The sequence below is a fragment of the Hemibagrus wyckioides genome, linkage group LG04 (genome assembly GCF_019097595.1).
Source record: "Hemibagrus wyckioides isolate EC202008001 linkage group LG04, SWU_Hwy_1.0, whole genome shotgun sequence".
Lineage (NCBI taxonomy): Eukaryota > Metazoa > Chordata > Actinopteri > Siluriformes > Bagridae > Hemibagrus > Hemibagrus wyckioides.
Window position 1 is genome coordinate 13,346,767 of NC_080713.1, and position 12,296 is coordinate 13,359,062.

The 12,296-nt window shown below is 44.2% G+C and overlaps 1 protein-coding gene across 2 annotated transcripts in view; it reads left to right on the forward strand.

Moving 5' to 3' along the window:
• The window catches only part of reln (reelin), a 400,453-nt gene that overhangs the window by 37,456 nt on the left and 350,701 nt on the right, over nucleotides 1-12,296 (forward strand). For both annotated transcript variants that reach the window (XM_058387966.1, XM_058387967.1), the window contains exon 2: nucleotides 3,179-3,286. In XM_058387966.1, the coding sequence (XP_058243949.1) occupies nucleotides 3,179-3,286 (108 nt within the window). The remainder of the gene's footprint in view (nucleotides 1-3,178; nucleotides 3,287-12,296) is intronic.

The following is a 12,296-nucleotide window of genomic DNA, read 5'->3' on the forward strand; positions in this document are numbered from 1 at the left end:
TATAGAAACAGAAAAAAAATTATAAAGTTTAAATGTAAGTTACTATTTTATCCCTATTTTATCCCTAATGAGCAAGACTGATCCAACCGTGGCAAGGAAAAACTCCCTGAGATGATATGAGGAAGAAACCTTGAGAGGAACCAGGCTCAGAAGGGAACTCATCCTCATTTGGATGACACTGGACAGTAAATAATGTAAATGTTGATAATTTCCTTTCTGCAACAACAGCCAAGAGCTTTTAAGGAACTAGTAAGTCAATGTAGTTTCTGAGTTCATTATTGATTTAGTACTAATTCCTTACTGTGGAAAGCTGACAGATGCAATGGCAGTTCAGAGACATCATGATAGTCTCCAAGTCGTTCTATCACAACAGTCCCCTGGGTCACAGGCTGTCCACATAGATCTATCCACAGCAGCAGTGAGCACCACCAAGTGACGAAACTCCAAAAGAGAGAGAGAGAGAGAGAGATTAGGCCCCATTCCACAATGAGGCCTTCATCAATGTGCTCTCCAGCAAGGCCAACAGGGCATCCCTGGTGCAGAAATCTCCTCATAGACCAACTGGCAGCCTCTGATACAGAGCTTCAAGCCCCATTCCATGATGAAGCAGACAAGGTGGCCTCCAGCACAGAACTCTTTCCAGAGGCTAATGGTGCAGCCTCCAGCACTGAGCTCAAAGTTCCATTTCACAAGTGTGAAAGACCTTTACAAAGGCTGACATGGTGACTTTTGAAGCCAAGGTCTCTGCCAAGGCTGATGTGGCAACCTCCCAAGCCAAGCTGGATAGTTAAGCCATGTCCAGGTCCCAGGCCCTGTTTTAGTCTTGGGCTTGGTTTGAGGGGGGAAGCTCTGTCATGACTCTCCCCTCATGTTTCCTAGCTAAGTGCAGCTCACATCACTACTATTTTATTCCGTCTATTCCATATACTTTCTTTGTTTATATTGCCACTTTTTTAAATTTATATCTTGTCTTCACCCCTGTCTTATCATTTATTGTTTCTCTCATATCTCATAATAAATGTTCACCTGTTGTCTGTTTCAGGTTTGATTTTTGCTCCTAATTAAACCCTGGGTGTTGTCTTCTTTACAAAGCATATGTTCCATGAGTTTGTGTCCACAATGGCACAGAGCACTGTTCTTTGTATTTTAGACTTAAATATATTAATATTATTAGACTTGTATGCTTGATCCTGTCTTAGCCTTGCCTGTCTAGCTATGTTTTTGCGTTTACAGACTATTTTGCTTTAGCCCATTTTTGGGGTGTTTTGATTTGTGTTGAGAGGTGATAAAGTGCCTGTCAGTAATTCTTGTATTCCTGCATGTAATTCATGGGTTTTCTCTGGGTTCTCTGGTTTCCTCCTACCCCCTGGCAGAGAGGCTGGCTATGCTACAGAAAATTGCCTCTAGATGTGAATGAGTATTTGAATGTGTGTATGCATTGTGTCCTATGATAGACTGTATTCCATCCTTGCACCCAGTATTCTGTGGATAAACTCCTGATCCACTGTGAACCTATCCAGGATAAAGCAGTTTGATGATGAATGAAATTCTGTGAATCTCTTATCAGTGTTTTTTTTACTATTCATTACTTCACTTTACTTCACATATACCCTTTCCAAATAGAAGTATGCAAAGAGCATGTATGCAAAGAGCATATAGTGCATGTTATAGTATGCACTATAACATTTACAGGTGAACTTAATTTGACCTTCTCTACACTTTTGAATGCACATATCCAACTGTTCAGTATTTCAGTACTTTTTGAATAACTTGCTGTTCTCTAACAAGGTGCTTAACAGCAAAATTCACAACTGGTGTTTGATCCATGAATCGACCAATAAATTTGGATCTGGTTCAATTAGAATTGGTATTTAAACAGTCCTCTTCATCATGCTGTTCACATTTTGACATCATGAGACCAAGACGACACCTAACAATTGATCGACAGTACCTAGCCTTTGCGAGGCTTCAAACAAGATGTTCTCAGAGGGAAGTGGCCACTGAGCTTAGAGTGTCAGAGAGTGTTATCAGCAGGTTGCAACAGAGATACAGAAAGACTGGAAGAGTCACAGAAAGGCATAGAAGTGGCCACATCCCACATTGATGACCGCTTCATTGTGAACAGTGCCCTGTGGAACCGGATGGTAAATGCCACTCAACTCCAGGCACATTTAAGGGAGGTGAGAGGCACCCAAGTGTCATGTCATACCATTCAAAACTGTTTACATCAGCGTGGTCTGTGTGCTAGATGACCTGCAAGGATACCTGACCACACCACAAGGCACAGGCATCATCGTCTTGCATGGGCCAGGGAGCATTTATGCTGGACGAGGGACCAGTGGGCCTCAGTGCTGTTCTCTGATGAAAGTCGATGCACGTTGAGCAGAAATGATGGCCACCAACGATGTTGGAGATGTTAAGGAGAGCGCTATGCATCAGCCACTGTTGTCACCAGATGAGCCTTTGGTGGCAGTGGTGTTACAGTCTGGGAAGGTGTGTCTACTCAATACAGAACTGCCCTACATCTTGTGAATGGTACAGTGACAAGCCAATACTACCTCAATAACACCATTAATCCAGTCATTGTGCCCCTGCATGAACAACACAGGCCTAATTTCATCTTCATGGATGACAATGCTCCAGCTCATAGAGGTTGCATCATTAGGGAACGGCTGCTGGAGGCTGGGGTACCTTAAATGGAGTGGCCTGCACTTTCTCCAGACCTGAAGCCCATAGAAAACCTATGGGATCAGCTGAGTCGCAGTGTAGAGGCTTGTAACCCTGCACCCCAGAACCTCAATGACCTGAGGGCCTTCAAGAAGAATGGAATGCCATGCCTCAGCAGACAAGTCGACTTGTGAACAGCATGTCATTGTCAAGCTGTAATTGATGGTCAAGGGCACATGACAAATTATTGAGACATTGACATTTTTTGTTGTGGTATACCCACCATTGTTGTTGGCTTTTGTTTCAATAAATTGTTTGAGATGATATGCTTAAATGCCCTACTTTCTTGATATAATATCACTGTAGTGCGTGAACTTTTTACATTTTCCATAAATTTTACCCAAAAGCCAAATATCCTTAACTTTTTGTGAGTAGTATATATATATATATGTATATATATACACACACATACATACATCTTCTCTTACTAATTCTGTGTATCTCTTTGCAGTGATGATCTCTACTAGTTCATTCTTTGATGGCATGCTAGTCACTGGTCTTTACACCTCCACCACTGTCCAAGCCTTACACATCGTTCCTCCTGCTTCTCTTGGATTTGGTAAGTCTGTAACTTGAAGCTCTATTAATTTGAAGATTTCTTTTCAACATAACTTTGCTGCCAAAGGATTGGCTGATTGAATGGCTGAATTTATGCCCAAATATATATAGCTTTATCTATTAAACTGATGTGCATGTAAAGGAGCTGTATAAAACAGAACAAACTATTATTTTAAGGGTAATAAGGTACTATGGGTAATAAGGGTGTTAGACACTATGTAGGACATTTTTTTTTAATGATATTTTAGGTTTAGGTAATGAGAATATGTTGTTGGTATGTTCTCCAAGAAGATAATGCCAAAAAAATATCACATAATGTAAAAGTAATGGATAGACCTGGATCTTAAAACTTTCAAACTTGAAATAGCTTAAAACAGCTTTCCATGTAGTAAATGTACAATTTATACAATCAAGAGCTGTATACATTATAAGGCTTTATTTTTGGGCTGACACCAAATATGAAAATGTTTAAATTTAACATAAAATGTATCCTAAACAAATAGATACATGAACTAGCAAAAAAAAGTGTGAAAATGTTTTTTTTTTGTTTTTGTTTTTTTAACATAATTTACATTTATGGCACTTGCCAGGCACCCTTATAGAGAGTGCCTTTTGTTTATGTCATTATGTCATCAACTGATCAACTGAGGGTTAAATCCTTGCTCAAGAGTCCAGCAGTGGCAGGTTGATGGTCCTGGGATTTGAACTCATAACCTTCCAATCAGTAGTCCAACACCTTCACTGTTGATTTTTAAAGAACAGCTTGCTGAAGCTTGTGGGGAGAGCTGGCAATTTTTAGCAAAATTCAAAATTGTTAATCACTAATTACTAATTTTAGTAATTACTAAATTTTAAATCTAACTCTAATCTCAAAAACCAAACAATGACTTGAAACAATTCAAAATGTTTAGCCATAGGACATTGCAGTATAAAAGACTTGTTACAGGGATGGGCTTGGTATCAAGTGGAAAAGAGTACCAAGCAGGACCCGGAAAAAAATATGGAAAATAAGCATACAGAAAGGTGCAAGAGTCTTAAGGGAGCCAGCTGCTTACACTGTAAAACTTTTCCTCTTCGTAAACTCTGATCTTGTTTGGCTATTTTCTCCAGCCAAGTGGCTGTGCCTCGTGACTCGGGTCCCATGTCTTCTGAGGCAGCGTGCCTAACTAGATCATGGGTCTCACAGATCTAGTTAGTGGAGGCAGAACAAGAGATGGGTGATCTTTCTCTTGCCTTCTCTCCTGACTCGGATTTCCCTGCTTCAGCTCCAGGAGCTCGTTTTGCCAACTCAAACGAGGAATTTTTGTCATCGGACCTTGAGGAGCTCAATGTGGGCAATGATGAGCAGCATGACGCTGAATTGCTTTTTGAAAGAAAGGAATCAGTGGCATTCATGCTGGTGAGTTTTACGTGCTGTCACTAAGCTAATTCCGCGTGGCTCGAGTCCCGTGTCTGTCGAGGCAGTGCGGTAGATTCAGTCATGGTTTCACGGTTTTGTGAATCCCTTTCTTCCTCGCAGCTGACTCTAATACCTCCGACCTTAACTCCGGTAGGTCGCTTTGCAATTTCTCCCAACTTAAATGAGAAAATAATTCTATATGAGGAGATTGATGAGGGCAACAAGGTGCAAACAGCTTTCGAATTGTCACCATATTCTGTGGTGTTTGAAAAGCTCCTGGAGGTGATCACATATGCTGTTGCTAAGCTTAGCTTAGTTTGGCATGATGAAAAGTTTGACAATATTTTGACAAAGCTTGACAACCTCTGACTAAGTTAACTCTGCCTTCCACCTCCGCCATGCAGGCATCTCCTATTTTTCCCATACCTCCACACTGAGGTGAGCTTGGAGAATAATCCTTATTCTGCCTGCCTGTTCTCCTCAGCCACTGCTGACTATTCAGCATTTGTGGACCTCAATGAACATGGGTATGCGGCGATGCGTAGGTTTGAAGAGACACTTGCAGACTATCTCTCCCCTTCACTGGCTGCATAGAGAAGGTCTGCATTCCCTTTGAGGCCCTGTCAGGCCACATTGGCCTTATATGGAAGGTCTACAAATCCCACAGGTTAAACCATTGCAGTGCTGCACACTATGGCAGTTTTGCACTCATACCGAGCTGACCTGGAAGGAGCTCATCTGCCGGAAGGGGCTCATCAATGAGGTCTGAACTCTGCCAAGACACAGATTCAGCCCTCTAGGCCACAAAGCAGACATCCTATGCCATCGGCCGTTTCATGACTGCATCTAGTTGCCTGAGATAGTCTGACTGAGATAGAAGAAAGGGATAAAACCTGATGTCTCCTAAGGGCCTGAACTTCCTCCACCACAATGGGGAGCTAGGGCTAGCCACCAGCCCCAGCCTGGCCTGCTGAGGCAGGAAAAGAAGGTTAGTGTTGCAGTCTCAGCCACCCCACGTAAAATCTGGATGTCTGGCCAGTGCTTAGGGGCAGGCCTCCCCAGGCGAGAGACATCCATCTCAGCCACGTAGGCCAGAAAGGAATCCTAATACCCGAGGGCTAGTGTTCTCAGGTGTGGAAAATATTTTTTGTCCGAAACTATAATGCTCTATTTAATACTACTCAATTAATACTTCACTAAAATCTGACTCCAAACTCCACATTGACCCGACAGCTCAGTCAAACAGGACTCTTTTATTTGTAATCAGCACTGGTTACAAGAATTGAGCTGCTCACGAATGAACATCTCAACAACCTCTGAAATAATCATCACAAAACATAACCTTTTATTCTTTTCTCTTATCTTTTCATAATATTCAAACCAAACCCTCTTTACTGAGAAAATCCCACCTAAATTTTTCTTGGAATTTCAAGTTCTTCTGGACACCATTATCTCTTAATTTATAACTTTTTCACATTCCATTATAATTGGACTTTCGAGATCAGTCATATAAATATCATGGGCATCTGTGCTCTTATCAGTGGCACTTTCTAGTTTTTTCCATTTAGCAGTTCACTCTGACCTCTGAAGACAGCATGGTTGAGCCTTGGGGCCTCTGCTCCATCTTTAATTGCTTGGGTTTCATTTATTGCTCTATTTTTCTTTACATTTACACTAGCCTGCAGTTTTAATTGCATTCTCTCATGTACTCACAGCTCTATCTCCTCTGACCTCTGACTGAGGGCCCAACTCTTCCCTCCTTGAGCTACCCATACACATATGGTTGGTTTCAACGACCCTTAATACAGCTCCAAGTTTCGTCCACCACTAAAAAAAAGGCCTGCCAAACTGATGTTACCCCCACCATTAATCACTCTACACAGGCCATGCAATCTCAGTCCAGAGTTAGCGACCATACCCAAACCTCTCATCCCACACGTTGTGTTAAACTCTACATTATTAAACCTATAAATTGAGGTGATACCTGACAACCCAATCATGCTGTCCACAGTTTCCAATTGTTTTATACATGCCCAAACAAGAATGCATTCATATACACCTTAAACACTTTAAAACATTCATACACACTTTAAACACTCTGAACCATCCAAAAATTACTCCCACACAGGGAGGCCACCTCCGATGTTCAGCCATGACCACCCATGCTCCTGCTTCTTATGTTTTGCCACTTCCTGGGTTAGCCCCTGCCAACTTGCTGTTTCAGGGGACTATGTGAGGTGAGACCAGCAAGAGGCTAACACTCCTCTTGGACCACCTGGCAGCATGGAAGCTTCTGCCAGGTGCATTACAATGGGTTCTGTGAGAAAAGGCTACAGCCTTCTTTCAGGCTGTGCTGCCAACTGTCAGCCACGATGTGGGCACATCTGTCTCCCTCTCTTGGAGATTCTATAAAGGTTCCAAAAGGTCTGACTAGGCCAGTGCCTCTCTGCTTCTCAGGTTTAGAGGGTGCTTGGCTCATGACTGTAGTGGCCAAGGCTATTACTTTGGTTCTGCTTGACATAAAACTGATTCAATTGTGGCTTAGGAGCAGGGCTCTTCACCCCCACAGACACCCTTTTCAGGGTCACAAGGGTAACGTGCCATTAGCTTTGTACCCTTCTTATGTGGACAGACCCTGGTTTCTCGCCTTGGGTCCCATTCTTAGGACATGTTCTTGTCACAGTACTATTTCGACAGATGCCCTGTTCTCGGGTGGGGGAGTTACCCTAGATGGCTGCCCTGTCTGTGCCATTTAGGAGGGCTCCTGTGTCTCATGCCACACAGATTGCCTGAAGATGGGGGCTATGTGTCAGGCATGCATTTCCGGGTTCCGTGTGGCCACTTCCGGTTCCGGGACGCAACTTCCGGTTTCGCGATCTCATTTCCGGTTTCCGCCATTTTATGCTCCTCTGCCCTATATAAGCTAGCGAGCAGTCCATGCTCCTTGCCAGATGGTCTCTTCAGTCAGCCTTGAGCTCCTGAGACGGCATCCTGCCCTTTTCTTCTGTTCCTGTCTGCCTGGTAATGTCTCTGCCTGTCCTACGTTTAACCTGTTCTCTGGATTTGGATTATTGGACTGTATGCTGTTAATGTCTCTGCCTGTCCTACGTTTTACCTGTCCTCTGGATTTGGATTATTGGACTGTATGCTGTTAATGTCTCTGCCTGTCCTACGTTTAACCTGTTCTCTGGATTTGGATTATTGGACTGTATGCTGTTAATGTCTCTGCCTGTCCTATGTTTTACCTGTCCTCTGGATTTGGATTATTGGACTGAATGCTGTTAATGTCTCTGCCTGTCCTACGTTTTACCTGTTCTCTGGATTTGGATTATTGGACTGTATGCTGCTTATGACTCTGCCAGTCCTACGTTTAACCTGTTCTCTATTGAAGTTGACTGAGAACTCTGCCATTCTTTGTGCCGTTTTTAATAAAGACTCTAAGTTTGAACTCGGACTGTGTTCTGCATTTGGGTCCTCACCTGCCATCCCTGACACTATGTTTCTGGTGCTAAAACACTTTCTCCTGAAACTCAGGGGCTACCTTTGCAGGTCCCCTTTATTAATCATTAGGGCAGTCTGTGTTTGCCTTCTGTTCAGGTTGATGCACCATCTGGTCCTAGGTAGAGACCAGATTTCTCTCAATGAGAGCTTTTTACACTCCAGAGCAAATGATCAGGTAGCAGGCTTTTTGCTGAGGCAGCGGCTGTGGCCCAGAGAATGGCATTTCCACCCATATGTAGTGACCCACTGTGCCCTGTGGCTTTTTTCCCTTCTGGATGGTGCTCCTTGGGATATTCCTAGTTCACTACCCTGTTTGTACAGTGCTAGAGTTTCTGCAGACATGCCTCTTTGAGGGCCTATCACTCTCTACATTGAGGTATACATGGCAGCCATTGCTGTGAGTCACGTGCCTGTTCTCTGGTCTCTCACCTCCTGCACGGTGCCAGGCGGATGAAGCTTTCCTGTAGACTGTCTCTCCCTCCTGGTACCTCTAAGTGGTCCTGGAGGGGCTTCTCAAAGCTCCTACTGAGCCAATGGAGTCAGCCTCTGAAGAGTTTCTGACCCTGGAAATGGCTCTGCTATAAGCTGGTCATCTAGCCTTTTTGCAGGCCTTCTGCCCTCCGCCCCACAAGTTGGTGGAACAGGAAAGACTGCCCCTGCTGTGTTTACTTTGGGTTCTTAGGACTTAGACCTATTACTCAATCTCATGGCATAGATCTCCTAATTTTTCGACTGTATTGGCAGCCACAAAAAAAGCAATCTGGCTTCCAAGCAACACCTTCTGCTAGGTAGTGGCAGTTCTTTCCTAGGCCTATGAAGTGCGGCATGCTGCTAGGGATTACAGCTCACTCCACTACGTGTATCACCTTGGCCAGCACTCTGGCTAGGGGCAATCCCCCCAGGATATTTGTGCTGTGGCAAGTTGGTCCTCTCAGCACACCTTCATCAGTTTTTATATCCTGGAACTGGACCCCACTCCTGTGTCATGGGTCTTATAGGGCTAATGATGCTCTGCTCCTGGCTCATTTGTGCTCTTTCACAACCTCCGGGAAAGACATCGACCGGCATTGGTATTGGCGTTCCCATAGTGTCAGCCATGATACAGCATTGAGTTCTCTCGAAAGGGAACTACACCAGGTTACAGGAACAAGATGCTGCATTGCTAGCCCCACCCCGGGCATCCACTCAAGCTTCCTTCAGACAAATAGAAGCTGGAGTAATGTGATGTACATGCCCTTTTATGGTCTTGCTGGTGATAAATCAGAGCTTCAGACATAACTTCCTCATAGAAGCGTTCCCATAGTGTCAGCCATGATGCAGCATCTCGTTCCCTTCTCAGGGAAATGGGTTACATACGTAACCTGTTGTAGGTATTCGTTAATATTGTCTTGGAGTTTCATTATTGTAAGGGTAGCCAAGCTCCTCAGTGGCATCACAGGGAAGGATTTTGTTTCTGTGGTCTCAGGATTCTAAAAACTGGTCTGATGTGTCCATTTGAGTGTTTTAAAATAGTTTCTGTGATTTGTATATGTGCACAAGTATAATTTTAAATATATTACATGTAAAATTCAACATCCATCAAAGCCATGTCAGGTTATATACACCGATCAGCTATAGCATTATGACCAACTGCCTAATATTGTGTTTGTCCCCCTTTTGCTGATAAAACTTCACTCTTCATTCGACCCAATGAAGCATGGACTCCACTAGATCCCTGAAGGTGTGCTGTGGTATCAGGCACCAAGATGTTAGCAGCAGATCCTTTAAGTCCTTTAAGTTGCGATGTGTGACCTCCATCGATCTGACACAGATGTTTGATTGAATTGAGATCTGGGGAATTTGAAGGCCAAGTCAACACCTCAAACTCATTGTTGTGATCAAACCATTCCTGAACCATTTTTGCTTTGTGGCATGGTGCATTCTCCTGCTGAAAGAGGCCAAAGCCATCAGGAAATACCATTACTATGAAAGGGTGTACATGGTCTGTAACAATGCTTTGATAGGTGGTATGTGTCAAAGTCCTTTAGTTGGATGTTATGGATGGCAGAACTCAAGGATTCCAAACAGAACATTGCCTAAAGCATGACACTGCCTCAGCTGGCTTGCCTTCTTCCCAAAGTACATCCTGGTGCCATGTAAGTGATGCACATTCACCTGGCCATCAATGTGATGTAAAAGAAAATGTGATTCATCAGACCAGGCCACATCCTTCCATTGCTCCATGGTCCAGTTCTGATGCTCACTTGCCATTGTTGGTGCTTTTGGTGTTGCAGAGGGGCAGCATGAGCACCCCAACTCATCTTCTGCTACTGCAGACCGGGGACACCCCAAAAGAGCTGCAGTTTTAGAGATACCCTGATCCAGTCATCTAGCCATCACAATTTGGCTCTTGTCAAACTTACTCAAATCCTTACACTTGCCCATTTTTTTCTGCTTCTAACACATCAACCTTGAGGACAAAATGTTCACTTGCTGCCTAATATATCCCACCCACAAACAGGCGCCATGATGAGAAGATAATCAGTGTTATTCACTTCACCTGTCAGTGGTCATAATGTAATCTTAGGCTGACTCAAGTGGCTCAAAGGGGCTTGTGACAACCCAGGAGGGAAGTCATAGTCTACAGAAAGGCTTTAGCCTTCTGGCACCATGTAATAAACAGAGACCAGAGGGTGTCTCCAAAAGGAGGCTCTAAGGATGGGTGCATGGCTAGCCAAAATGCAGTGATGTACACCTTAAGGGTAGGAGGAGCTAACCCTGATGAGAGGCATTTTTGGAGGATCTCCAGCACTAAACCAGTCTAAAGAGGGACCTGAGGCCAAAGGGCTGGACCAAGTCAAGCCAATGTGGGACCACTATGATTGAACAGGCTCAGTCATGGCATACCCTTGCAGGGACTCCCAGGAGTAAAGCTATCAAGGAAGAATAGCATGGGTGAGGCCTCAGTCATATCTGCACTAAGATGACTAGCCCCAAGGGGGTGTGAGAAAGAGCCAGATGGAACAAAGGTATGACTCTTGGGAGATGAGTATGCATACTTTCCCTCATGTACATACTTTCCCTCACACATGTATCCACCATATAGCTTTTACCAGATAAAGGTGGAGGCACAAATCCCTGGGCCAATCCCCAAGACCCTGCCTCATCAGAAAGACTGATCCCCAAATTGTATGCCCTGGAATACAAATCACACTATAAGGGTAGCAGTCAAATTGGCCAATTAGAGATCTCAGCCCATAAGAGCCCATAAGAAAGATCCTTCAGATAAAGCCTGCAACACTACAGTGCCAAGAACAGAGTCTTATTCACAGTGGAAGGATGTGCTCAAAAAGAGCACCTTGATGCATCTCTGCTACAGCTCTCTACTGAGCTAGAATCAGCCAGTCATCTATGCACATTAGTACATGGACTGCCTGAAGCTGCCTATGGGCCTGGGTTAGAACTATGCATGACATGGACCAGGACCAGAAGGGCTTTTCCCCTGAAAGTGTACCCAAAGGACCTCCCTTTTTCTGGCTGTACTTTAGATTCCTGTTGATAAATCAGTCCTTGGAATATGGACACTAGATACAGCTGTGTTCATGTGTATGACTGCCAGACACTACTAATATACATAAATCATGCACCAGCCAATGTGCATGATGACCTACGAAAAAACTTCACAAGCTTGGCTTGCTGTGGAGGCCAGACTGTGAGTCCTCAGCATCACCCAATGCCGGTGGCTAGGAGAGGAGTTGACGGAAGCGGTGCACAAGAAAGTGGAAGCGCGGCAAGAGTGCTAGGCTAAAAACAAATCCTAGCACTCCCTTCCATACTTTTATCAAATGTCTGCTCCCTGGACAATAAACTGGACTACATCCGACTCCAGCGAACTACACGGCATGAGTACAGAGACTGCTACATTTTTGTTTTTACGGAGACGTGGCTCAGTGACGGAGTTCTGGAGGCTTCCATTCAGCTAGCCAGGCTAACTGCGTTTCGTGCCAACAGAAATGCAGCTCTGTGCAGTAAGACTCGATGATGGCGTATGTGTTTATATCAACACAGAATGGTTACACAAACATTCCAGGCACATACTGTGCGGAGCCCCACCCCACCTTGGCTACTCACA